General features: G+C 53.1%; 1 protein-coding gene across 3 annotated transcripts in view; it reads right to left on the bottom strand.

The window, feature by feature from the left end:
• Positions 1-27,745, bottom strand: part of PPP2R5D (protein phosphatase 2 regulatory subunit B'delta) — a 91,721-nt gene that overhangs the window by 54,575 nt on the left and 9,401 nt on the right. For all 3 annotated transcript variants that reach the window (XM_069954285.1, XM_069954286.1, XM_069954284.1), the window contains exons 2-9: positions 24,030-24,104; positions 22,583-22,754; positions 7,629-7,831; positions 7,443-7,553; positions 7,218-7,310; positions 4,976-5,106; positions 4,805-4,864; positions 717-825 (exon numbers count right to left, since the gene is read on the bottom strand). In XM_069954285.1, the coding sequence (XP_069810386.1) occupies positions 717-825; positions 4,805-4,864; positions 4,976-5,106; positions 7,218-7,310; positions 7,443-7,553; positions 7,629-7,831; positions 22,583-22,754; positions 24,030-24,104 (954 nt within the window). The remainder of the gene's footprint in view (positions 1-716; positions 826-4,804; positions 4,865-4,975; positions 5,107-7,217; positions 7,311-7,442; positions 7,554-7,628; positions 7,832-22,582; positions 22,755-24,029; positions 24,105-27,745) is intronic.

Below are 27,745 nucleotides of genomic sequence, written 5' to 3'. Positions count from 1 at the left end.
TTCTTCAGCATGTACAGAGGAGGAGCGCGCGCCTCCCATAGACTCCCATTATGAGCGGGAGGCTAACGGCTCAGTGGGAACGGGGCCTTACTTCATTTGTTTGACCTGGACTCTTTTTATTTTTTAACACAGTCATAAAACATAACAAATATATTTACACAAAAAAAAAATCACAGATAATAACGGGTATTTGTTCTACCTCCAAGCTGCTAAGTACAATAGGGAAACATCTATTACACCTGAATAATTCCCCAGAATTCTAAGCAAACACAGGGTTATGTTTACAGGGCCAAGCTAAGCCCTCCATAACAAAGTACACTACTCGGTGTGCACGGACCCAACCAACATCTCAACCTCCAGGGTACAATGCTGGATCCCACTCATCACCAGATAAGAGAAATAAGAGGCAGACCCCAAATCCACCAAAATCATTTCCATAGACAAGAGATTGTAACCAGGACACAACAGGAGATACCTGCTCGCCTGGAGGACCTTCCTGAAAGTCACCCAGGCACTGGAGTTTTCTGGCCTGATATTCCTACTAGGGCATTCCCAGAGGTTGCTATGGGCAGTTTACACCAGTGTGTGTGTGTGTGTGTGTGTATATGTATATATATATATATATATATATATATATATATATATATATATATATATATATATATATATATATATATATATATTATATATGGCTGACTTTTCTCAAGGACAGTTACCTGGGGGTGGTAGACGCTCAGAGACTTGGCCTTGTGCAGCGGTAACAGGACTCTAATCAGAAACATCTTGTGCTCTTCTTTAAGTGGAAGTGCAAAACCATTGATGATACTAAAAGGGTATAATGAATACAAGTCATCCACACAGCAGATATCATCGGCAGATAACACAAGATCATATCACACAGAAGATATCATCCACACAGGATCATATCACACAGAAGATATCATCCACACAGGATCATATCACACAGAAGATATCATCCACATGTGATCCGGTGTGGATGCTATCTGTTGTGTAGTGTGATCTTGTGTGGATGATATCTGCCGTGTGATACGTTCTTGTGTACCTAATATCTGTCGTAGTGTGATCTTGTGTGAATGATATCTCTTGGGATATGATTGCTTGTGGATGATCTCTGCTGTGTAGTGTGATCTCATATCACGGAAGATATTATCCACACAAGATCACACTACACATCAGATATCATCCACATGTGATCCTGTAAGGATGATATCTGATGTGTAGTGTGATCTCATGTGGATAATATCCGTCGTAGTGTGATCTTGTGTGGATGATTTCTTCCATGTGACGTGATCCCGTGTGGATGTTGTTATCTGCTGTGTAATGCAATCTCATCACACAGAAGATATTATCCACACAAGATCACACTACACAGCAGATATCATCCACACAACATCACACTACAAAGCAGATATCATCCACACGACAGGACAGACATCATCCACACGACATCACACGACAGGACAGACATCATCCACACGACAGGACAGACATCATCCACACGACATCACACTACAGGACGGATATCATCCACACGACATGATGCTTAAGTCACAGATTTACAGTGCTGGCCAAAAGTATTGGCCCCCTGCAATCCTGTCAGATAATCCTCAGTCTCTTCCAGAAAATGATTGCAATCACAGATGCTTTGATAATAATATCTTCATTTATTTTGCTTGCAATGAAAAAACACAAAAGAGAATAAAAAAAAAGTCAAATCATTGATCATTTTACACAAAACTCCATAAATGGTCCGGACAGAAGTATTGGCGCCCTCAGCCTGATACTTGGCAGCACAACCTATAGAGACAATACCGGGGAACCAGCAATGAGTCTCTTACAATCCTCGGCTGGGATTTTAGCTCGTTCCTCTTTGGCGCATTGCTGGCGGTCCCTGGAATGTGAAGGACCTTCTCCAAGCGGCCATTGTGGGATCTCTCCACAGGTGTCTATGGGATTCAGCTCTGGACTCATTGCTGCCACTTTACACGTCTCCAGAGCTTTATCTCACCACCATTTTCTAGGGATTTTTGAAGTTTGTTTTGGGTCATTGTCCTGCTGGGAGACCCCTGACCCCTGAGGGAGGGAGACCCCTGACCCCTGAGGGAGGGAGACCCCTGACCCCTGAGGGAGGGAGACCCCTGACCCCTGAGGGAGGGAGACCCCTGACCCCTGAGGGAGGGAGACCCCTGACCCCTGAGGGAGGGAGACCCCTGAGGGAGGGAGACCCCTGAGGGAGGGAGACCCCTGACCCCTGAGGGAGGGAGACCCCTGACCCCTGAGGGAGGGAGACCCCTGACCCCTGAGGGAGGGAGACCCCTGACCACTGAGGGAGGGAGACCCCTGACCCCTGAGGGAGGGAGACCCCTGACCCCTGAGGGAGGGAGACCCCTGACCACTGAGGGAGGGAGACCCCTGACCACTGAGGGAGGGAGACCCCTGACCACTGAGGGAGGGAGACCCAGCTTTGTCACACTAGGCCCCACATTATGCTGCACAAGGTGTTGGTGGTCTTCAGACATAATCACAGGGTCATCAGTCCAGTGCCAGAGGCAGCAAAGCCACCCTAAACCATCAGGGACCCTCCGCCATGTCTGACTGTAGGGACCGGGTTCTTTTCTTTGAAGGCCTCTTTTTTTCCTGTAAATTCTATGTCGATGCCTTTTCCCAAAAAGCTCTACATTAGTCTCATCTGACCAGAGAACATTCTTCAAAAAAGATTTGGGCTTTCTCAGGTAAGTTTTGGTAAACTCCAGCCTGGCTTTGTTATGTCTCTGGGTCAGAAGTGGGGTCTTCCTGGGTCTCCTACCATAGAGTCCCTTCTCATTCAGACGCCGACGGATAGTACGGGGTGACAGTGTTGTACCCTCGGACTGCAGGGCAGCTAGAATTTGTCGACTTTGTTAGTCGAGGTTCTTTAGCCGCCATCCGCACAATCTTTCAAAATCTCTCATCAATGTTTCTTTTCGGTCCCACAGTTAGCGGCAGTGCCCACATCTCGGGAGGTTAGTGGGCAGTGCCCACATCTCGGGAGGTTAGTGGGCAGTGCCCACATCTCGGGAGGTTAGTGGGCAGTGCCCACATCTCGGGAGGTTAGTGGGCAGTGCCCACATCTCGGGAGGTTAGTGGGCAGTGCCCACATCTCGGGAGGTTAGTGGGCAGTGCCCACATCTCGGGAGGTTAGTGGGCAGTGCCCACATCTCGGGAGGTTAGTGGGCAGTGCCCACATCTCGGGAGGTTAGTGGGCAGTGCCCACATCTCGGGAGGTTAGTGGGCAGTGCCCACATCTCGGGAGGTTAGTGGGCAGTGCCCACATCTCGGGAGGTTAGTGGGCAGTGCCCACATCTCGGGAGGTTAGTGGGCAGTGCCCACATCTCGGGAGGTTAGTGGGCAGTGCCCACATCTCGGGAGGTTAGTGGGCAGTGCCCACATCTCGGGAGGTTAGTGGGCAGTGCCCACATCTCGGGAGGTTAGTGGGCAGTGCCCACATCTCGGGAGGTTAGTGGGCAGTGCCCACATCTCGGGAGGTTAGTGGGCAGTGCCCACATCTCGGGAGGTTAGTGGGCAGTGCCCACATCTCGGGAGGTTAGTGGGCAGTGCCCACATCTCGGGAGGTTAGCCGCAGTGCCATGGGCTTTACACTTCTTGATGACACTGCGCACAGTAGACACAGGAACATTCAGCTCTTTGGAGATGGACGTGTAGCGGTGAGATTGCTCCTCAGCTCTTTGGAGATGGACGTGTAGCGGTGAGATTGCTCCTCAGTTCTTTGGAGATGGACGTGTAGTGGTGAGATTGCTCCTCAGCTCTTTGGAGATGGACGTGTAGCGGTGAGATTGCTCCTCAGCTCTTTGGAGATGGACGTGTAGCGGTGAGATTGCTCCTCAGCTCTTTGGAGATGGACGTGTAGCGGTGAGATTGCTCCTCAGCTCTTTGGAGATGGACGTGTAGCGGTGAGATTGCTCCTCAGCTCTTTGGAGATGGACGTGTAGCAGTGAGATTGCTCCTCAGCTCTTTGGAGATGGACGTGTAGCGGTGAGATTGCTCCTCAGCTCTTTGGAGATGGACGTGTAGCAGTGAGATTGCTCCTCAGCTCTTTGGAGATGGACGTGTAGCAGTGAGATTGCTCCTTAGCTCTTTGGAGATGGACGTGTAGCGGTGAGATTGCTCCTTAGCTCTTTGGAGATGGACGTGTAGCGGTGAGATTGCTCCTCAGCTCCTTGGAGATGGATGTGTAGCGGTGAGATTGCTCCTCAGCTCTTTGGAGATGGACGTGTAGCAGTGAGATTGCTCCTCAGCTCTTTGGCTTCTCTCTTCTCTCCATGTGGTCACACAAGGACAGAGGTGGCAGCGAGTGGGATTAGTTATTGCCACCACCTGGTATGTGCCGCAGGGAAGTAACAGCTGCCGGGGATTGCACACATTACAGAGGCAGCACAGGGGTTTTCTAGGGGTGCCAATACTTTTGTCCACCCCCTTTCTATGTTTGGTGTGGAATTATATCCAATTTGGCTTTTTGACAATTATTTTTATGGTTTTCCATTGAAGACAAATTAAATGCAGAGATTATTACCAAAGTATCTGTGATTGCAATCATTTTCTGGGAGACTGAGTATTATCTGACAGAATTGCAGGGGTGCCAATACTTTTGGCCAGCACTGTATGAGGACAGGCAATAAAGCAGCGTCTGCAAAATGGCAGCTTCAGGCAAAACAACTCCAGAGGACACGGCCAGCACACAGGTGGGGCCATCCCCCTAATCATCCACGGCCACACAGCATCCTACCTGCCCAGAATCTCCAGAAGTTCAGCAATTCCATTGTGATGTTCTGTCTCATATATAAACCTACAGAATAAGAAATCACAGGCAATGACCACACCCACCAACGGCCACACCCACCAACGGCCACACCCACCAACGGCCACACCCACCGCTGTTCCATCTATGAATTCTCACCTGTAGAAGATATTATTGATGTGCCGCCTCATGTACGCTCGCAGCCCCAGAAACTTCCCATAGATGCGATGCAGGATGGTCTTCAGGAAATCGCGCTCTCGGGGGTCTTCACTGTCGAACAGATCCAGGAGCTGAGGAGAGGACCCTACATGACAACCTGGAGGACCTCAGGGCACTGCACAAACATCCTAACCTGGAGGACCCCAGGGCACCGCACACACATCCTAACCTGAAGGAGCCCAGGGCACCGCACACACATCCTAACCTGGAGGACCCCAGGGCACCGCACAAACATCCTAACCTGGAGGACCCCAGGGCACCGCACACACATCCTAACCTGGAGGACCCCAAGGCACCGCACACACATCCTAACCTGGAGGACCCCAGGGCACCGCACAAACATCCTAACCTGGAGGACCCCAGGGCACCGCACAAACATCCTAACCTGGAGGACCCCAGGGCACCGCACAAACATCCTAACCTGGAGGAGCCCAGGGCACCGCACACACATCCTAACCTGGAGGACCCCAGGGCACCGCACAAACATCCTAACCTGGAGGACCCCAAGGCACCGCACACACATCCTAACCTAGAGGACCTCAGGGCACTGCACACACATCCTAACCTGGAGGAGCCCAGGGCACCGCACACACATCCTAACCTGGAGGACCCCAGGGAACCGCACACACATCCTAACCTGGAGGAGCCCAGGGCACCGCACACACATCCTAACCTGGAGGAGCCCAGGGCACCGCACACACATCCTAACCTGGAGGACCCCAGGGAACCGCACACACATCCTAACCTAGAGGACCCCAGGGAACCGCACACACATCCTAACCTGGAGGACCCCCGGAAACCGCACACACATCCTAACCTGGAGGAGCCCAGGGCACCGCACACACATCCTAACCTGGAGGAGCCCAGGGCACCGCACACACATCCTAACCTGGAGGACCCCAGGGAACCGCACACACATCCTAACCTAGAGGACCCCAGGGAACCGCACACACATCCTAACCTGGAGGACCCCAGGAAACCGCACACACATCCTAACCTAGAGGACCTCAGGGCACCGCACACACATCCTAACCTGGAGGAGCCCAGGGCACCGCACACACATCCTAACCTGGAGGACCTCAGGGCACCGCACACACATCCTAACCTGGAGGAGCCCAGGGCACCGCACACACATCCTAACCTGGAGGAGCCCAGGGCACCGCACACACATCCTAACCTGGAGGACCCCAGGGAACCGCACACACATCCTAACCTGGAGGACCCCAGGGCACCGCACACACATCCTAACCTGGAGGAGCCCAGGGCACCGCACACACATCCTAACCTGGAGGACCCCAGGGAACCGCACACACATCCTAACCTAGAGGACCCCAGGGCACCGCACACACATCCTAACCTGGAGGACCCCAAGGCACCGCACACACATCCTAACCTGGAGGACCCCAGGGAACCGCACACACATCCTAACCTAGAGGACCTCAGGGCACCGCACACACATCCTAACCTGGAGGACCCCAAGGCACCGCACACACATCCTAACCTAGAGGACCTCAGGGCACCGCACACACATCCTAACCTGGAGGAGCCCAGGGCACCGCACACACATCCTAACCTGGAGGACCCCAGAGAACCGCACACACATCCTAACCTAGAGGACCCCAGGGAACCGCACACACATCCTAACCTGGAGGACCCCAGGGAACCGCACACACATCCTAACCTAGAGGACCCCAGGGAACCGCACACACATCCTAACCTAGAGGACCCCAGGGCACCGCACACACATAATAACCTGGAGGACCTCAGGGCACCGCACACATCCTAACCTGGAGGACCTCAGGGCACCGCACACACATCCTAACCTGGAGGACCCCAGGGAACCGCACAAACATCCTAACCTAGAGGACCTCAGGGCACCGCACACACATCCTAACCTGGAGGAACCCAGGGAACCGCACACACATCCTAACCTGGAGGGGCCCAGGGCACCGCGCACACATCCTAACCTAGAGGACCCCAGGGCACCGCACACACATCCTAACCTAGAGGACCCCAGGGAACCGCACACACATCCTAATCTGGAGGACCCCAAGGCACCGCACAAACATCCTAACCTGGAGGAGCCCAGGGCACCGCACAAACAACCCAACCCGGAGGACCCCAGGGCACCGCACAAACATCCTAATCTGGACGACACAATGACCCATGTCAATCCTCTTACCGACAGTACAAACTTCTGGTCAATGTATTTCTTTGCAACATTGGGCTGAAAGTCGGGAGACTCCAGAAATCTAAGGAAAAACTCATAAACCAGCTGAGAAACAAGAGAAAATACAAAAGTAAGTACAAGTAAACACCATATCCAAGGGGCAGAGGTGATCCACCCCACACTGAAGACCCCACCATGGCCTAATAACCGCCATGTCATGTGACACCCCACCATTACCTGTAAATGGGGCCATGCAGCCTCCAGTGTGGGCTCATCCTCCTCTGGGTCAAACTCGGCCCCACTGGGATTGGAAGAGGGGGGAAGTGGCCGGAATAAATTGATTGAGAACTGGGAAGAGCAAAACATAAGTTACAGGAAGATCCAGTCTGCTGAAAGGCTATGTGCTGCTGGCCCCTCACTCACCATGTGCACGGCCTCCGGATAGATGCAGTCAGTCAGCACATCCCGGCTGTGGGTGATGTACTCCACCATCTCACTCAGCGCCGCTCTCTTCACCTCCTTGTATTTCAGATCACTCAGAGGATCAGACACAAAATCAAAGAGGACGCAGCATTGGCGAATCTTCTGGACAAACAGGGTCTCACGCTCTTCCCCGAGGGGACAATCTGAGAGGAAGGAGAGGAGGAATGGAGAGGTGAAAGGCTCAGAGTGTAAACCTGCGAACATAAGGCTGCTTATAGACATGATATAGACCGCCCCCGAGAAAACACAGCGGAGACCGCCCCCTGGAGACAAACACAGCGGGGACCGCCCCCGAGAACAACACAGCAGGGACCGCCACAAGCCCCCACCCCCCGAGAAAACACAGCTGGGACCGCCCCCGAGAACAACACAGCGGGGACCGCCCCCGAGAAAACACAGCGGGGACCGCCCCCGAGAACAACACAGCAGGGACCGCCACAAGCCCCCACCCCCACCCCCCGAGAAAACACAGCGGGGACCGCCCCCCCGAGAAAAACACAGCGGGGACCGCCACAACCCCACCCCCACCCCCCGAGAAAACACAGCGGGGACCGCCCCCTCAAGAAAACACAGCGGGGACCGCCCCCTCAAGAAAACACAGCGGGGACCGCCCCCTCAAGAAAACACAGCGGGGACCGCCCTCTCAAGAAAACACAGCGGGGACCGCCCCCTCAAGAAAACACAGCGGGGACAGCCCCTAAAGAAAACACAGCGGGGACCGCCCCCTCAAGAAAACACAGCGGGGACCGCCCCTAAAGAAAACACAGCGGGGACCACCCCCTCAAGAAAACACAGCGGGGACCGCCCCCTCAAGAAAACACAGCGGGGACCGCCCCCTCAAGAAAACACAGCGGGGACCGCCCCCTCAAGAAAACACAGCGGGGACCGCCCCCTCGAGACAAACACAGCGGGGACCGCCCCCTCGAGACAAACACAGCGGGGACCGCCCCCTCGAGACAAACACAGCGGGGACCGCCCCCTCGAGACAAACACAGCGGGGACCGCCCCCGAGAACAACACAGCGGGGACCGCCACAAGCCCCCACCCCCCGAAAAAACACAGCGGGGACCGCCCCCGAGAAAACACAGCGGGGACCGCCCCCTCGAGAAAAACACAGCGGGGATCGCCCCCCCCCCCCAGGAAAACACAGCGGGGACCGCCCCTGAGAAAACACAGCGGGGACCGCCCCCTCAAGAAAACACAGCGGGGACCGCCCCCTCAAGAAAACACAGCGGGGACCGCCCCCTCAAGAAAACACAGCGGGGACCGCCCCCTCAAGAAAACACAGCGGGGACCGCCCCCTCAAGAAAACACAGCGGGGACCGCCCCCTCAAGAAAACACAGCGGGGACCGCCCCCCTCAAGAAAACACAGCGGGGACCGCCCCCTCAAGAAAACACAGCGGGGACCGCCCCCTCAAGAAAACACAGCGGGGACCGCCCCCCTCAAGAAAACACAGCGGGGACCGCCCCCTCAAGAAAACACAGCGGGGACCGCCCCCTCAAGAAAACACAGCGGGGACCGCCCCCTCAAGAAAACACAGCAAGGACCGCCCCCTCAAGAAAACAGCGGGGACCGCCCCCTCGAGACAAACACAGCGGGGACCGCCCCCGAGAACAACACAGCGGGGACCGCCACAAGCCCCCACCCCCCGAGAAAACACAGCGGGGACCGCCCCCCGAAGAAAAACAGTGGGGACCGCCACAACCCCACCCCCGAGAAAACACAGCGGGGACCGGCCCCGAAAAAACACAGCGGGGACCGCCCCCGAGAAAACACAGCGGGGACCGCCCCCTCGAAAAAAACACAGCGGGGATCGCCCCCCCCCCCCCCCCAGGAAAACACAGCGGGGACCGCCCCTGAGAAAACACAGCGGGGACCGCCCCTGAGAAAACACAGCGGGGACCGCCCCTGAGAAAACACAGCGGGGACCGCCCCTGAGAAAACACAGCGGGGACCGCCCCTGAGAAAACACAGCGGGGACCGCCCCTGAGAAAACACAGCGGGGACCGCCCCTGAGAAAACACAGCGGGGACCGCCCCTGAGAAAACACAGCGGGGACCGCCCCTGAGAAAACACAGCGGGGACCGCCCCTGAGAAAACACAGCGGGGACCGCCCCTGAGAAAACACAGCGGGGACCGCCCCTGAGAAAACACAGCGGGGACCGCCCCTGAGAAAACACAGCGGGGACCGCTCCCGAGAAAACACAGCAGGGACCGCTCCCGAGAAAACACAGCGGAGACCGCTCCCGAGAAAACACAGCAGGGACCGCTCCCGAGAAAACACAGCAGGGACCGCTCCCGAGAAAACACAGCGGGGACCGCTCCAGAGAAAACACAGCGGGGACCGCTCCCGAGAAAACACAGCGGAGACCGCTCCCGAGAAAACACAGCGGGGACCGCTCCCGAGAAAACACAGCAGGGACCGCTCCCGAGAAAACACAGCGGGGACCGCTCCAGAGAAAACACAGCGGGGACCGCAAAACTATGGTGTGGACGGTGCTGAGAAAGATACACTCTGTACAGATACATGGCACCTTTCTGTTCAGGAAAAAGCAGCCCCTCCCTCACTATCACTGCTGGACGTTACAGTGATGTTTCTAGAAGGGAGGAGTAAGGGCACTTTTACACAGAAAGATTATCTGACAGATTATCAGCCAAAGATTTGAAGCCAAAGCCAGGAATGGATTTAAAAAGAGGAGAAATCTCAGGCTTTCCTTTATGACCTGATCTCTGATTATAGTCTGTTCCAGGTTTTGGCTTCAAATCTTTGGCCGATAATATGTCAGATAATCTTTCTGTGTAAAAGGTCTCTAAGAGGAAATAGTTCCATATTTACACCATCTGTGACAAGAAATCAGTGTAGTAGGAGTGACTAAGGGAGGGAGACCTCTCCACACAGGTAACCCATTCATACCCTGAGGGTAATGACTATTAGGGACCTCTCCACACAGGTAACCCATTCATCCTGAGGGTAATGACTATTAGGGACCTCTCCACACAGGTAACCCATTCATCCTGAGGGTAATGACTATTAGGGACCTCTCCACACAGGTAACCCATTGATCCTGAGGGTAATGACTATTAGAGACCTCTCCACACAGGTAACCCATTGATCCTGAGGGTAATGACTATTAGAGACCTCAGGGCCGGCCTTAGGGTAGATGGCGCCCTGTGCGAAACTTTCTTTTGGCGCCCCCCCCGCCCCTGTTGATACCCCCTAATGGTGACATAGACTAAATCTCACAGCCTCCCATCCCTCCAGACAACCCCCCACAACAAAACCACAAACGGGACAGAAGGCTGTAGTATTTAGATACAATATACTAAATCGTACTACAACAAGCTCCACCCCTAAACCCCAGCCCCCCCAAACCCCCCCGGCCCCCGATAGAAGTACCATCTATGTATGTATCTACCAATCATCTACCCCCCCCTGTTATATATGTGACCTTTTAATCACTTTTTGAATTTTTCTCTGAGATGTGACTTCACTAAAAAACAGCAAATTTGGACTTGGCCTATTTGGCGATTACACTGTTTACCGTGCAGGCAGCAGTAGTTATACACTGTTTAGCTGTTGGGGTATGCTGGGGGCAGTAGTTATGCACTGTTTAGCTGTTGGGGTATGCTGGGGGTAGTAGTTATGCACTGTTTAGCTGTTGGGTATGCTGGGGGTAGTAGTTATACACTGTTTAGCTGTTGGGGTATGCTGGGGGTAGTAGTTATGCACTGTTTAGCTGTTGGGGTATGCTGGGGGCAGTAGTTATGCACTGTTTAGCTGTTGGGGTATGCTGGGGCAGTAGTTATGCACTGTTTAGCTGTTGGGGTATGCTGGGGGCAGTAGTTATGCACTGTTTAGCTGTTGGGTATGCTGGGGGCAGTAGTTATGCACTGTTTAGCTGTTGGGGTATGCTGGGGGCAGTAGTTATGCACTGTTTAGCTGTTGGGTATGCTGGGGCAGTAGTTATACACTGTTTAGCTATTGGGGTATGCTGGGGCAGTAGTTATGCACTGTTTAGCTGTTGGGGTATGCTGGGGGCAGTAGTTATACACTGTTTAGCTATTGGGGTATGCTGGGGCAGTAGTTATGCACTGTTTAGCTGTTGGGGTATGCTGGGGGCAGTAGTTATACACTGTTTAGCTATTGGGGTATGCTGGGGCAGTAGTTATGCACTGTTTAGCTGTTGGGGTATGCTGGGGCAGTAGTTATACACTGTTTAGCTATTGGGGTATGCTGGGGCAGTAGTTATGCACTGTTTAGCTGTTGGGGTATGCTGGGGGCAGTAGTTATACACTGTTTAGCTGTTGGGGTATGCTGGGGGCAGTAGTTATGCACTGTTTAGCTGTTGGGGTATGCTGGGGGCAGTAGTTATGCACAGTTTAGCTGTTGGGGTATGCTGGGGGCAGTAGTTATGCACTGTTTAGCTGTTGGGGTATGCTGGGGGCAGTAGTTATGCACTGTTTAGCTGTATGGTATGCTGGGGGCAGTAGTTATACACTGTTTAGCTGTTGGGGTATGCTGGGGGCAGTAGTTATGCACTGTTTAGCTGTTGGGGTATGCTGGGGCAGTAGTTATACACTGTTTAGCTGTTGGGGTATGCTGGGGGCAGTAGTTATACACTGTTTAGCTGTTGGGGTATGCTGGGGGCAGTAGTTATGCACTGTTTAGCTGTTGGGGTATGCTGGGGGCAGTAGTTATGCACTGTTTAGCTGTTGGGGTATGCTGGGGGCAGTAGTTATGCACTGTTTAGCTGTTGGGGTATGCTGGGGGTAGTAGTTATACACTGTTTAGCTGTTGGGGTATGCTGGGGGCAGTAGTTATACACTGTTTAGCTGTTGGGGTATGCTGGGGGCAGTAGTTATGCACTGTTTAGCTGTTGGGGTATGCTGGGGGTAGTAGTTATACACTGTTTAGCTGTTGGGGTATGCTGGGGCAGTAGTTATGCACTGTTTAGCTGTATGGTATGCTGGGGGCAGTAGTTATACACTGTTTAGCTGTTGGGGTATGTTGGGGGTAGTAGTTATGCACTGTAGCTGTTGGGGTATGCTGGGGGTAGTAGTTATACACTGTTTAGCTGTTGGGGTATGCTGGGGGCAGTAGTTATGCACTGTTTAGCTGTATGGTATGCTGGGGGCAGTAGTTATACACTGTTTAGCTGTTGGGGTATGCTGGGGGCAGTAGTTATGCACTGTTTAGCTGTTGGGGTATGCTGGGGGCAGTAGTTATGCACTGTTTAGCTGTTGGGGTATGCTGGGGGCAGTAGTTATGCACTGTTTAGCTGTTGGGTATGCTGGGGGCAGTAGTTATACACTGTTTAGCTGTTGGGGTATGCTGGGGGCAGTAGTTATGCACTGTTTAGCTGTTGGGGTATGCTGGGGGCAGTAGTTATGCACTGTTTAGCTGTATGGTATGCTGGGGGCAGTAGTTATGCACTGTTTAGCTGTTGGGGTATGCTGGGGGCAGTAGTTATGCACTGTTTAGCTGTTGGGGTATGTTGGGGGTAGTAGTTATGCACTGTTTAGCTGTATGGTATGCTGGGGGCAGTAGTTATGTACTGTTTAGCTGTTGGGTATGCTGGGGGCAGTAGTTATGTACTGTTTAGCTGTTGGGGTATGCTGGGGGCAGTAGTTATGCACTGTTTAGCTGTTGGGTATGCTGGGGGCAGTAGTTATACACTGTTTAGCTGTTGGGTATGCTGGGGGCAGTAGTTATGTACTGTTTAGCTGTTGGGGTATGCTGGGGGCAGTAGTTATGCACTGTTTAGCTGTTGGGGTATGTTGGGGGTAGTAGTTATGCACTGTTTAGCTGTTGGGTATGCTGGGGGCAGTAGTTATGCACTGTTTAGCTGTTGGGGTATGCTGGGGGTAGTAGTTATGCAGTGTTTAGCTGTTGGGGTATGCTGGGGGCAGTAGTTATACACTGTTTAGCTGTTGGGTATGCTGGGGGTAGTAGTTATGCACTGTTTAGCTGTTGGGGTATGCTGGGGGCAGTAGTTATACACTGTTTAGCTGTTGGGTATGCTGGGGGCAGTAGTTATGCACTGTTTAGCTGTATGGTATGCTGGGGGCAGTAGTTATGCACTGTTTAGCTGTATGGTATGCTGGGGGCAGTAGTTATACACTGTTTAGCTGTTGGGTATGCTGGGGGTAGTAGTTATGCACTGTTTAGCTGTTGGGGTATGCTGGGGGCAGTAGTTATGCACTGTTTAGCTGTTGGGGTATGCTGGGGGCAGTAGTTATGTACTGTTTAGCTGTATGGTATGCTGGGGGCAGTAGTTATGCACTGTTTAGCTGTTGGGGTATGCTGGGGCAGTAGTTATACACTGTTTAGCTGTTGGGTATGCTGGGGGTAGTAGTTATGCACTGTTTAGCTGTTGGGGTATGCTGGGGCAGTAGTTATACACTGTTTAGCTGTTGGGTATGCTGGGGCAGTAGTTATACACTGTTTAGCTGTTGGGTATGCTGGGGGTAGTAGTTATGCACTGTTTAGCTGTTGGGGTATGCTGGGGGCAGTAGTTATGCACTGTTTAGCTGTTGGGTATGCTGGGGGCAGTAGTTATACACTGTTTAGCTGTTGGGTATGCTGGGGGCAGTAGTTATGCACTGTTTAGCTGTATGGTATGCTGGGGGCAGTAGTTATACACTGTTTAGCTGTTGGGTATGCTGGGGGCAGTAGTTATGTACTGTTTAGCTGTTGGGGTATGCTGGGGGCAGTAGTTATGCACTGTTTAGCTGTATGGTATGCTGGGGGCAGTAGTTATACACTGTTAAGCTGTTGGGGTATGTTGGGGGTAGTAGTTATGCACTGTAGCTGTTGGGGTATGCTGGGGGTAGTAGTTATACACTGTTTAGCTGTTGGGGTATGCTGGGGGCAGTAGTTATGCACTGTTTAGCTGTATGGTATGCTGGGGGCAGTAGTTATACACTGTTTAGCTGTTGGGTATGCTGGGGGCAGTAGTTATGCACTGTTTAGCTGTTGGGGTATGCTGGGGGCAGTAGTTATGCACTGTTTAGCTGTTGGGTATGCTGGGGGCAGTAGTTATGTACTCTTTAGCTGTTGGGGTATGCTGGGGCAGTAGTTATACACTGTTTAGCTGTTGGGGTATGCTGGGGGCAGTAGTTATGCACTGTTTAGCTGTTGGGGTATGCTGGGGGCAGTAGTTATGCACTGTTTAGCTGTATGGTATGCTGGGGGCAGTAGTTATGTACTGTTTAGCTGTTGGGGTATGCTGGGGGCAGTAGTTATACACTGTTTAGCTGTTGGGGTATGTTGGGGGTAGTAGTTATGCACTGTAGCTGTTGGGGTATGCTGGGGGTAGTAGTTATACACTGTTTAGCTGTTGGGGTATGCTGGGGGCAGTAGTTATGCACTGTTTAGCTGTATGGTATGCTGGGGGCAGTAGTTATACACTGTTTAGCTGTTGGGGTATGTTGGGGGTAGTAGTTATGCACTGTAGCTGTTGGGGTATGCTGGGGGTAGTAGTTATACACTGTTTAGCTGTTGGGGTATGCTGGGGGCAGTAGTTATGCACTGTTTAGCTGTATGGTATGCTGGGGGCAGTAGTTATACACTGTTTAGCTGTTGGGGTATGCTGGGGGCAGTAGTTATGCACTGTTTAGCTGTTGGGGTATGCTGGGGGCAGTAGTTATGCACTGTTTAGCTGTTGGGGTATGCTGGGGGCAGTAGTTATGCACTGTTTAGCTGTTGGGGTATGCTGGGGGCAGTAGTTATACACTGTTTAGCTGTTGGGGTATGCTGGGGGCAGTAGTTATGCACTGTTTAGCTGTTGGGGTATGCTGGGGGCAGTAGTTATGCACTGTTTAGCTGTTGGGGTATGCTGGGGGTAGTAGTTATACACTGTTTAGCTGTTGGGGTATGCTGGGGGCAGTAGTTATGTACTGTTTAGCTGTATGGTATGCTGGGGGCAGTAGTTATGTACTGTTTAGCTGTTGGGGTATGCTGGGGGCAGTAGTTATGCACTGTTTAGCTGTTGGGGTATGTTGGGGGTAGTAGTTATGCACTGTTTAGCTGTATGGTATGCTGGGGGCAGTAGTTATGTACTGTTTAGCTGTTGGGTATGCTGGGGGCAGTAGTTATGTACTGTTTAGCTGTTGGGGTATGCTGGGGGCAGTAGTTATGCACTGTTTAGCTGTTGGGGTATGCTGGGGGCAGTAGTTATGCACTGTTTAGCTGTATGGTATGCTGGGGGCAGTAGTTATGCACTGTTTAGCTGTTGGGTATGCTGGGGGTAGTAGTTATACACTGTTTAGCTGTTGGGGTATGCTGGGGGCAGTAGTTATACACTGTTTAGCTGTTGGGTATGCTGGGGGCAGTAGTTATGCACTGTTTAGCTGTTGGGGTATGCTGGAGGCAGTAGTTATGCACTGTTTAGCTGTATGGTATGCTGGGGGCAGTAGTTATGTACTGTTTAGCTGTTGGGGTATGCTGGGGGCAGTAGTTATGCACTGTTTAGCTGTTGGGGTATGCTGGGGGCAGTAGTTATACACTGTTTAGCTGTTGGGGTATGCTGGGGCAGTAGTTATACACTGTTTAGCTGTTGGGGTATGCTGGGGGCAGTAGTTATACACTGTTTAGCTGTTGGGGTATGCTGGGGGTAGTAGTTATACACTGTTTAGCTGTTGGGGTATGCTGGGGGCAGTAGTTATACACTGTTTAGCTGTTGGGGTATGCTGGGGCAGTAGTTATGCACTGTTTAGCTGTTGGGGTATGCTGGGGGTAGTAGTTATACACTGTTTAGCTGGTGGGGTATGCTGGGGGTAGTAGTTATACACTGTTTAGCTGTTGGGTATGCTGGGGGCAGTAGTTATGCACTGTTTAGCTGTTGGGGTATGCTGGGGCAGTAGTTATACACTGTTTAGCTGTTGGGTATGCTGGGGGCAGTAGTTATGCACTGTTTAGCTGTTGGGGTATGCTGGGGGCAGTAGTTATGCAGTGTTTAGCTGTTGGGGTATGCTGGGGGCAGTAGTTATGCACTGTTTAGCTGTTGGGGTATGCTGGGGGCAGTAGTTATGCAGTGTTTAGCTGTTGGGGTATGCTGGGGGCAGTAGTTATGCAGTGTTTAGCTGTTGGGGTATGCTGGGGGGCAGTAGTTATGCACTGTTTAGCTGTTGGGTATGCTGGGGGCAGTAGTTATGTACTGTTTCAGCTGATATATAGATAGAGATAGAAAGATAGAAGGGAAAGAGGTAGAGAGACAGAGGAGAGAGAATCATCAGACTTACAGCAGGGGCCCAGGATCCTGGAGGCTGCAGCATTGCTGATGAGGAGGAGGGAGGACGCACATGGCCGGGCAGAGGTCACAGGTCAGCACACTGATGGGACCTGAGCACACTGCAGGCTGCAATGTGGCAAGAAAAAAGTCAGCATCCCACCCGTGGTGTGTACCGGGGGCGGGGCTTGTCGGTGGGGGCGGAGCTTACCGGGATCAACCCGGAACATTACTTTGCCAGGTTCCTAGCCGGTCTATCTTCTGGAGCGCCCAAACCAACTACTATGTAAGGAGGGCAGGCGGCCAGCTAGGGGGGCGCTCTGGCAGACAGACAGAACGTCTGTCTGCCAGACCAGTTAAGTGTGCAGCTGACTGTCTGCCAGAGCGCCCCCCCAACTGGCCAGGAGTGATGCGCCCTGTGCAACTGCACAGCTCGCACACCCCAAAGGCCGGCCCTGAGAGACCTCTCCACACAGGTAACCCATTCATCCCGAGGGTAATGACTATTCGGGACCTCTCCACACAGGTAACCCATTCATCCCGAGGGTAATGACTATTAGGGACCTCTCCACACAGGTAACCCATTCATCCCGAGGGTAATGACTATTAGGGACCTCTCCACACAGGTAACCCATTAATCCCGAGGGTAATGACTATTAGGGACCTCTCCACACGGGTAACCCATTCATCCTGAGGGTAATGACAATTAGGGACCTCTCCACACAGGTAACCCATTCATCCTGAGGGTAATGACTATTAGGGACCTCTCCACACGGGTAACCCATTCATCCTGAGGGTAATGACAATTAGGGACCTCTCCACACAGGTAACCCATTCATCCCGAGGGTAATGACTATTAGGGACCTCTCCACACAGGTAACCCATTCATCCTGAGGGTAATGACAATTAGGGACCTCTCCACACAGGTAACCCATTCATCCCGAGGGTAATGACTATTAGGGACCTCTCCACACAGGTAACCCATTCATCCCCAGAGGGTAATGACCATTAGGGACCTCTCCACACAGGTAACCCATTCATCCCCAGAGGGTAATGACTATTAGGGACCTCTCCACACAGGTAACCCATTCATCCCCAGAGGGTAATGACTATTAGGGACCTCTCCACACAGGTAACCCATTCATCCTGAGGGTAATGACTATTAGGGACCTCTCCACACAGGTAACCCATTCATCCCCCGAAGGTAATGACTATTAGGGACCTCTCCACACGGGTAACCCATTCATCCCCAGAGGGTAATGACTATTAGGGACCTCTCCACACAGGTAACCCATTCATCCCCAGAGGGTAATGACTATTAGGGACCTCTCCACACAGGTAACCCATTCATCCCCAGAGGGTAATGACTATTAGGGACCTCTCCACACGGGTAACCCATTCATCCCCAGAGGGTAATGACTATTAGGGACCTCTCCACACAGGTAACCCATTCATCCCCAGAGGGTAATGACTATTAGGGACCTCTCCACACGGGTAACCCATTCATCCTGAGGTTAATGACTATTAGGGACCTCTCCACACAGGTAACCCATTCATATCCTGAGGGTAATGACTATTAGGGACCTCTCCACACAGGTAACCCATTCATCCCCCGAGGGTAATGACTATTAGGGACCTCTCCACACAGGTAACCCATTCATCCCCAGAGGGTAATGACTATTAGGGACCTCTCCACACAGGTAACCCATTCATACCCCGAGGGTAATGACTATTAGGGACCTCTCCACACAGGTAACCCATTCATCCCCAGAGGGTAATGACTATTAGGGACCTCTCCACACAGGTAATCCATTCATCCTGAGGGTAATGACTATTAGGGACCTCTCCACACAGGTAACCCATTCATACCCTGAGGGTAATGACTATTAGGGACCTCTCCACACGGGTAACCCATTCATCCTGAGGGTAATGACTATTAGGGACCTCTCCACACGGGTAACCCATTCATCCTGAGGGTAATGACTATTAGGGACCTCTCCACACAGGTAACCCATTCATCCCCAGAGGGTAATGACTATTAGGGACCTCTCCACACAGGTAACCCATTCATCCCGAGGGTAATGACTATTAGGGACCTCTCCACACAGGTAACCCATTCATCCCGAGGGTAATGACTATTAGGGACCTCTCCACACAGGTAACCCATTCATCCCCAGAGGGTAATGACTATTAGGGACCTCTCCACACAGGTAACCCATTCATCCTGAGGGTAATGACTATTAGGGACCTCTCCACACGGGTAACCCATTCATCCTGAGGGTAATGACTATTAGGGACCTCTCCACACGGGTAACCCATTCATCCCGAGGGTAATGACTATTAGGGACCTCTCCACACAGGTAACCCATTCATCCTGAGGTTAATGACTATTAGGGACCTCTCCACACAGGTAACCCATTCATCCCCAGAGGGTAATGACTATTAGGGACCTCTCCACACAGGTAACCCATTCATCCTGAGGTTAATGACTATTAGGGACCTCTCCACACGGGTAACCCATTCATCCTGAGGTTAATGACTATTAGGGACCTCTCCACACAGGTAACCCATTCATCCTGAGGTTAATGACTATTAGGGACCTCTCCACACAGGTAACCCATTCATCCTGAGGTTAATGACTATTAGGGACCTCTCCACACGGGTAACCCATTCATCCTGAGGTTAATGACTATTAGGGACCTCTCCACACGGGTAACCCATTCATCCTGAGGTTAATGACTATTAGGGACCTCTCCACACGGGTAACCCATTCATCCTGAGGTTAATGACTATTAGGGACCTCTCCACACAGGTAACCCATTCACCTCGAGGGTAATGACAATTAGGGACCTCTCCATCTTTTTCAGCACTGCTAGGTCAGAAGTATTCGTCACGGTTTCACCTGCTCCCTCCTCATCTCCTCGTGCCTGATTTAACAATGCACGTCCACCATCTCGGGCAACCCCGCCATCATATCAATGACCAGGTGCAGCCGGGTGAATAGGGTTTACACCAGAGACGTCCCCCTAACTTCTGCACGGACCCTCACACTGGAGAAGTGTTTACCCTTTAAGTGTTTATCATCTCTGGCTGAAGAGCACCACAAGTACCAGCCAGCCCAGAGGTTGTATCATTATTCTGTCAACTCAGCTGGTGAGGTCACACATACCATGGTGCAGTGCTACACAATATCCACTCATTACTCACAGTTGTGTAGTTAGTGGCAGGACTTATACTGCAGCTGTGCAGAGATGGTGTTGGCTGCCAGAATAAGCTCCTCCCCTGTGCTGCCTGTGGCCAGGAGCCAATCACATGACAGGCAGAGAAGTGAGGATATAAGCGTTACCTGTAGAGGACTGTGCCCTGTGCAGTTACCTGTAGAGGACTGTGCTCTGTGTGCTGTGCAGTTACCTGTAGAGGACTGTGCCCTGTGTGCTGTGCAGTTACCTGTAGAGGACTGTGCACTGTGTGCTGTGCAGTTACCTGTAGAGGACTGTGCCCTGTGTGCTGTGCAGTTACCTGTAGAGGACTGTGCTCTGTGTGCTGTGCAGTTACCTGTAGAGGACTGTACCCTGTGGTCTTTGCAGTTACCTGTAGAGGACTGTACCCTGTGCAGTTACCTGTAGAGGACTGTACCCTGTGGGCTGTGCAGTTACCTGTAGAGGACTGTGCTCTGTGTGCTGTGCAGTTACCTGTAGAGGACTGTGCTCTGTGTGCTGTGCAGTTACCTGTAGAGGACTGTACCCTGTGCAGTTACCTGTAGAGGACTGTGCTCTGTGGGCTGTACAGTTACCTGTAGAGGACTGTGCTCTGTGTGCTGTGCAGTTACCTGTAGAGGACTGTGCTCTGTGTGCTGTGCAGTTACCTGTAGAGGACTGTACCCTGTGCAGTTACCTGTAGAGGACTGTGCCCTGTGTGCTGTGCAGTTACCTGTAGAGGACTGTACCCGGTGGGCTGTGCAGTTACCTGTAGAGGACTGTGCCCTGTGGGCTGTGCAGTTACCTGTAGAGGACTGTGCTCTGTGTGCTGTGCAGTTACCTGTAGAGGACTGTACCCTGTGGGCTGTGCAGTTACCTGTAGAGGACTGTACCCTGTGGGCTGTGCAGTTACCTGTAGAGGACTGTACCCTGTGGGCTGTGCAGTTACCTGTAGAGGACTGTACCCTGTGGGCTGTGCAGTTACCTGTAGAGGACTGTACCCTGTGTGCTGTGCAGTTACCTGTAGAGGACTGTGCTCTGTGGGCTGTGCAGTTACCTGTAGAGGACTGTGCCCTGTGGGCTGTGCAGTTACCTGTAGAGGACTGTGCTCTGTGGGCTGTGCAGTTACCTGTAGAGGACTGTGCCCTGTGGGCTGTGCAGTTACCTGTAGAGGACTGTGCTCTGTGTGCTGTGCAGTTACCTGTAGAGGACTGTGCTCTGTGTGCAGTTACCTGTAGAGGACTGTGCCCTGTGGGCTGTGAAGTTACCTGTAGAGGACTGTACCCTGTGGGCTGTGCAGTTACCTGTAGAGGACTGTGCCCTGTGGGCTGTGCAGTTACCTGTAGAGGACTGTGCAGTTACCTGTAGAGGACTGTACCCTGTGTGCTGTGCAGTTACCTGTAGAGGACTGTGCAGTTACCTGTAGAGGACTGTACCCTGTGTGCTGTGCAGTTACCTGTAGAGGACTGTACCCTGTGTGCTGTGCAGTTACCTGTAGAGGACTGTACCCTGTGGGCTGTGCAGTTACCTGTAGAGGACTGTACCCTGTGTGCTGTACAGTTACCTGTAGAGGACTGTACCCTGTGTGCTGTACAGTTACCTGTAGAGGACTGTACCCTGTGTGCTGTACAGTTACCTGTAGAGGACTGTACCCTGTGTGCTGTGCAGTTACCTGTAGAGGACTGTGCCCTGTGTGCTGTGCAGTTACCTGTAGAGGACTGTGCTCTGTGGGCTGTACAGTTACCTGTAGAGGACTGTACCCTGTGGGCTGTGCAGTTACCTGTAGAGGACTGTACCCTGTGTGCTGTGCAGTTACCTGTAGAGGACTGTACCCTGTGGGCTGTGCAGTTACCTGTAGAGGACTGTGCCCTGTGTGCTGTGCAGTTACCTGTAGAGGACTGTACCCTGTGGGCTGTGCAGTTACCTGTAGAGGACTGTGCTCTGTGTGCTGTGCAGTTACCTGTAGAGGACTGTACCCTGTGTGCTGTGCAGTTACCTGTAGAGGACTGTGCTCTGTGTGCTGTGCAGTTACCTGTAGAGGACTGTGCTCTGTGTGCTGTGCAGTTACCTGTAGAGGACTGTGCTCTGTGTGCTGTGCAGTTACCTGTAGAGGACTGTGCCCTGTGGGCTGTGCAGTTACCTGTAGAGGACTGTGCAGTTACCTGTAGAGGACTGTACCCTGTGTGCTGTACAGTTACCTGTAGAGGACTGTACCCTGTGTGCTGTACAGTTACCTGTAGAGGACTGTACCCTGTGTGCTGTGCAGTTACCTGTAGAGGACTGTACCCTGTGTGCTGTGCAGTTACCTGTAGAGGACTGTGCTCTGTGTGCTGTGCAGTTACCTGTAGAGGACTGTGCTCTGTGTGCTGTGCAGTTACCTGTAGAGGACTGTGCAGTTGTCTATCTGTAGAGGACTGGGAGGGGGGGGGTATGACATCATCAGCACCGCTTAGCCCTGTTCTCACCTTTCAGTGGCGGGAGCTTGTGGAGTTCTCTGTTCTTGCTGAGGCTGAATCTGGAGGAGCTCTGCCGCCGCTCCCGCTTCACCACCTGTCCGCCACCACCATACTGGATCTTATTGAGCTGAGTAGGAGGAGGAGCGCTGGGACTGGGGCGCTTATTAACCCCTTGCTGAGCCTGAGGACAACAAAGACTCCAACGTATATTACCACCAACCACTGCGTATAGCACATTACACCTAACACCCCCCCCCCCATACTATATACGCAGACCCCCAACCATACAGTGCCCCCCCACTCCATATATAGAGATCCCAACCATACACCCCTATACTGTACCCCCTACTATATACAGAGACCCCCAACCTGCTGCGGACCATACACCCCCATACTGTACCCCCTACTATATACAGAGACCCCCAACCTGCTGCGGACCATACACCCCCTATTATATACAGAGACCCCCAACCTGCTGCGGACCATACACCTCCATACTGTACCCCCCCCCTATATACAGAGACCCCCAACCTGCTGCTGACCATACACCTCCATACTGTACCCCCCCCATATACAGAGATCAGATAAAGAGACCCCCAACCTGCTGCTGACCATACACCTCCATACTATACCCCCCGTATATACAGAGACCCCCAACCTGCTGAGGACCATACACCTCCATACTGTACCCCCCCATATACAGAGACCCCCAACCTGCTGCGGACCATACACCCCCATACTGTACCCCCTACTATATACAGAGACCCCCAACCTGCTACTGACCATACACCCCCATACTGTACCCCCCCTATATACAGAGACCCCCAACCTGCTGCTGACCATACACCTCCATACTGTACCCCCTACTATATACAGAGACCCCTAACCTGCTGCGGACCACACACCTCCATACTGTACCCCTCTATATACAGAGACCCCCCAACCTGCTGCGGACCACACACCTCCATACTGTACCCCTCTATATACAGAGACCCCCAACCTGCTGCGGACCACACACCTCCATACTGTACCCCTCTATATACAGAGACCCCCCAACCTGCTGCGGACCATACACCACCATACTGTACCCCCTACTATATACAGAGACCCCCAACCTGCTGCTGACCATACACCCCCATACTGTAACCCCCCTATATACAGAGACCCCCAACCTGCTGCTGACCATACACCTCTCTACTGTACCCCCCCCTCCCCCTATATACAGAGACCCCCAACCTGCTGCTGACCATACACCTCTCTACTGTACCCCCCCCTCCCCCTATATACAGAGACCCCCAACCTGCTGCTGACCATACACCTCTCTACTGTACCCCCCCCCCCCTCCCCCTATATACAGAGACCCCCAACCTGCTGCTGACCATACACCCCCATACTGTACCCCCCCCCCTCCCCCTATATACAGAGACCTCCATTACCCTCCTGGCAGTGATCTCACCTCCTCAGTGTTGCTTCCTCCATCTTTCCCGTTGTTCTTCTGGGCTCCTCTCCCTCCACCAACCTTCACTGGATCCTGAAGACAAAAATCACAGAACTCTATGGCTGCGTTCACACTACAGAACCCAGGCGGGTAACCCTGGCGCACATATCTGCCCCTGCCATGTACTCCATTTTATGGTGGGCCGATTCTCTTCAGGGCCGACGGCAGAATCTGAGGTGGGTTATCTGCCCAGGGTCCGTAATGTGAACCCTAAATGTCTCTCTCTCACTGTCAGTGTGGAGCCGTCTCTCTCTCACTGTCAGTGTGGAGCCGTCTCTCTCTCACTGTCAGTGTGGAGCCGTCTCTCTCTCTCTGTCAGTGTGGAGCCGTCTCTCTCTCTCTGTCAGTGTGGAGCCGTCTCTCTCTCTCTGTCAGTGTGGAGCCGTCTCTCTCTCTCTGTCAGTGTGGAGGCCGTCTCTCTCTCCTCTGTCAGTGTGGAGCCGTCTCTCTCTCTCTGTCAGTGTGGAGCCGTCTCTCTCTCTCTCTGTCAGTGTGGAGCCGTCTCTCTCTCTCTCTGTCAGTGTGGAGCCGTCTCTCTCTCTCTCTGTCAGTGTGGAGCCGTCTCTCTCTCTCTCTCTGTCAGTGTGGAGCCGTCTCTCTCTCTCTCTGTCAGTGTGGAGCCGTCTCTTTCTCTCTCTGTCAGTGTGGAGCCGTCTCTCTCTCTCTCTGTCAGTGTGGAGCCGTCTCTCTCTCTCTCTGTCAGTGTGGAGCCGTCTCTCTCTCTCTCTGTCAGTGTGGAGCCGTCTCTCTCTCTCTCTGTCAGTGTGGAGCCGTCTCTCTCTCTCTCTGTCAGTGTGGAGCCGTCTCTCTCTCTCTCTGTCAGTGTGGAGCCGTCTCTCTCTCTCTCTGTCAGTGTGGAGCCGTCTCTCTCTCTCTCTGTCAGTGTGGAGCCGTCTCTCTCTCTCTGTCAGTGTGGAGCCGTCTCTCTCTCTCTGTCAGTGTGGAGCCGTCTCTCTCTCTGTCAGTGTGGAGCCGTCTCTCTCTCTCTCTGTCAGTGTGGAGCCGTCTCTCTCTCTCTCTGTCAGTGTGGAGCCGTCTCTCTCTCTCTCTGTCAGTGTGGAGCCGTCTCTCTCTCTCTGTCAGTGTGGAGCCGTCTCTCTCTCTCTGTCAGTGTGGAGCCGTCTCTCTCTCTCTCTCTCTGTCAGTGTGGAGCCGTCTACTCTCTCTCTCTCACTGTCAGTGTGGAGACGTCTCTCTCTCTCTCCTCTGTCAGTGTGGAGCCGTCTCTCTCTCTCTCATGTCAGTGTGGAGCCGTCTCTCTCTCTCTCTCTGTCAGTGTGGAGCCGTCTCTCTCTCTCCTCTCTCACTGTCAGTGTGGAGCCGTCTCTCTCTCTCTCTCCTGTCAGTGTGGAGCCGTCTCTCTCTCTCTATCTGTCAGTGTGGAGCCGTCTCTCTCTCTCTCTCTGGTCAGTGTGGAGCCGTCTCTCTCTCTCTCCTCTGTCAGTGTGGAGCCGTCTCTCTCTCTCTCTCTCTGTCAGTGTGGAGCGTCTCTCTCTCTCTCTCTGTCAGTGTGGAGCCGTCTCTCTCTCTCTCTCTCTGTCAGTGTGGAGCGTCTCTCTCTCTCTCTGTCAGTGTGGAGCCGTTCTCTCTCTCTCTCTCTTCTGTTCAGTGTGTGGAGCCGTCTCTCTCTCTCTCTGTCAGTGTGGAGCCGTCTCTCTCTCTCTCTCTGTCAGTGTGGAGCCGTCTCTCTCTCTCTCTGTCAGTGTGGAGCCGTCTCTCTCTCTCTCTCTGTCAGTGTGGAGCCGTCTCTCTCTCTCTCTGTCAGTGTGGAGCCGTCTCTCTCTCTCTCTGTCAGTGTGGAGCCGTCTCTCTCTCTCTCTCTGTCAGTGTGGAGCCGTCTCTCTCTCTCTCTCAGTGTGGAGCAGTCTCTCTCTCTCTCTCAGTGTGGAGCAGTCTCTCTCTCTCTCTCAGTGTGGAGCAGTCTCTCTCTCTCTCAGTGTGGAGCAGTCTCTCTCTCTCTCTCTGTCAGTGTGGAGCAGTCTCTCTCTCTCTCTCTCTCTGTCAGTGTGGAGCAGTCTCTCTCTCTGTCAGTGTGGAGCAGTCTCTCTCTCTCTCTCTCTCTCTGTCAGTGTGGAGCCGTCTCTCACTCTCTCTCTCTCACTGTCAGTGTGGAGCCGTCTCTCTCTCTCTCTCTCTCTGTCAGTGTGGAGCCGTCTCTCTCTCTCACTGTCAGTGTGGAGCCGTCTCTCTCTCTCTCTGTCAGTGTGGAGCCGTCTCTCTCTCTCTCTCTCTCTCACTGTCAGTGTGGAGCCGTCTCTCTCTCTCTCTCACTGTCAGTGTGGAGCCGTCTCTCTCTCTCTCTCACTGTCAGTGTGGAGCCGTCTCTCTCTCTCTCACTGTCAGTGTGGAGCCGTCTCTCTCTCTCTCACTGTCAGTGTGGAGCCGTCTCTCTCTCTCTCTCTGTCAGTGTGGAGCCGTCTCTCTCTCTCTCTCTCACTGTCAGTGTGGAGCCGTCTCTCTCTCTCTCTCTGTCAGTGTGGAGCCGTCTCTCTCTCTCTCTGTCAGTGTGGAGCCGTCTCTCTCTCTCTCTCTGTGTCAGTGTGGAGCCGTCTCTCTCTCTCTCTCTGTCAGTGTGGAGCCGTCTCTCTCTCTCTCTCTGTCAGTGTGGAGCCGTCTCTCTCTCTCTCTCTGTCAGTGTGGAGCCGTCTCTCTCTCTCTCTCTCTGTCAGTGTGGAGCCGTCTCTCTCTCTCTCTGTCAGTGTGGAGCCGTCTCTCCCTCTCTCTCTCTCTCTCTGTCAGTGTGGAGCCGTCTCTCCCTCTCTCTGTCAGTGTGGAGCCGTCTCTCTCTCTCTCTCTCTGTCAGTGTGGAGCCGTCTCTCTCTCTCTCTCTGTCAGTGTGGAGCCGTCTCTCTCTGTCAGTGAGGAGCCGTCTCTCTCTCTCTCTCTGTCAGTGTGGAGCCGTCTCTCTCTCTCTCTCTGTCAGTGTGGAGCCGTCTCTCTCTCTCTCTCTCTCTGTCAGTGTGGAGCCGTCTCTCTCTCTCTCTCTCTCTGTCAGTGTGGAGCCGTCTCTCTCTCTCTCTCTCTCTGTGTGTCAGTGTGGAGCCGTCTCTCTCTCTCTCTCTCTCTCTCTGTCAGTGTGGAGCCGTCTCTCTCTCTCTCTCTCTGTCAGTGTGGAGCCGTCTCTCTCTCTCTGTCAGTGTGGAGCCGTCTCTCTCTCTCTCTGTCAGTGTGGAGCCGTCTCTCTCTCTCTCTCTGTCAGTGTGGAGCCGTCTCTCTCTCTCTCTCACTATCAGTGTGGAGCCGTCTCTCTCTCTCTGTCAGTGTGGAGCCGTCTCTCTCTCTCTCTCTCTCTCTCTCTGTCAGTGTGGAGCCGTCTCTCTCTCTCTCTCTCTCTCTCTCTCTCTGTCTGTCAGTGTGGAGCCGTCTCTCTCTCTCTCTGTCAGTGTGGAGCCGTCTCTCTCTCTCTCTCTCTCTGTCAGTGTGGAGCCGTCTCTCTCTCTCTCTCTGTCAGTGTGGAGCCGTCTCTCTCTCTCTCTCTGTCAGTGTGGAGCCGTCTCTCTCTCTCTCTCTCTGTCAGTGTGGAGCCGTCTCTCTCTCTCTCTCTCTCTGTCAGTGTGGAGCCGTCTCTCTCTCTCTCTCTCTGTCAGTGTGGAGCCGTCTCTCTCTCTCTCTCTCTGTCAGTGTGGAGCCGTCTCTCTCTCTCTCTCTCTGTGTGTCAGTGTGGAGCCGTCTCT

The sequence above is a fragment of the Dendropsophus ebraccatus genome, chromosome 15, assembly GCF_027789765.1.
Source record: "Dendropsophus ebraccatus isolate aDenEbr1 chromosome 15, aDenEbr1.pat, whole genome shotgun sequence".
Lineage (NCBI taxonomy): Eukaryota > Metazoa > Chordata > Amphibia > Anura > Hylidae > Dendropsophus > Dendropsophus ebraccatus.
Note: the sequence above shows the minus strand (reverse complement) of the source record. Positions and strands in the feature narration are given on the sequence as shown.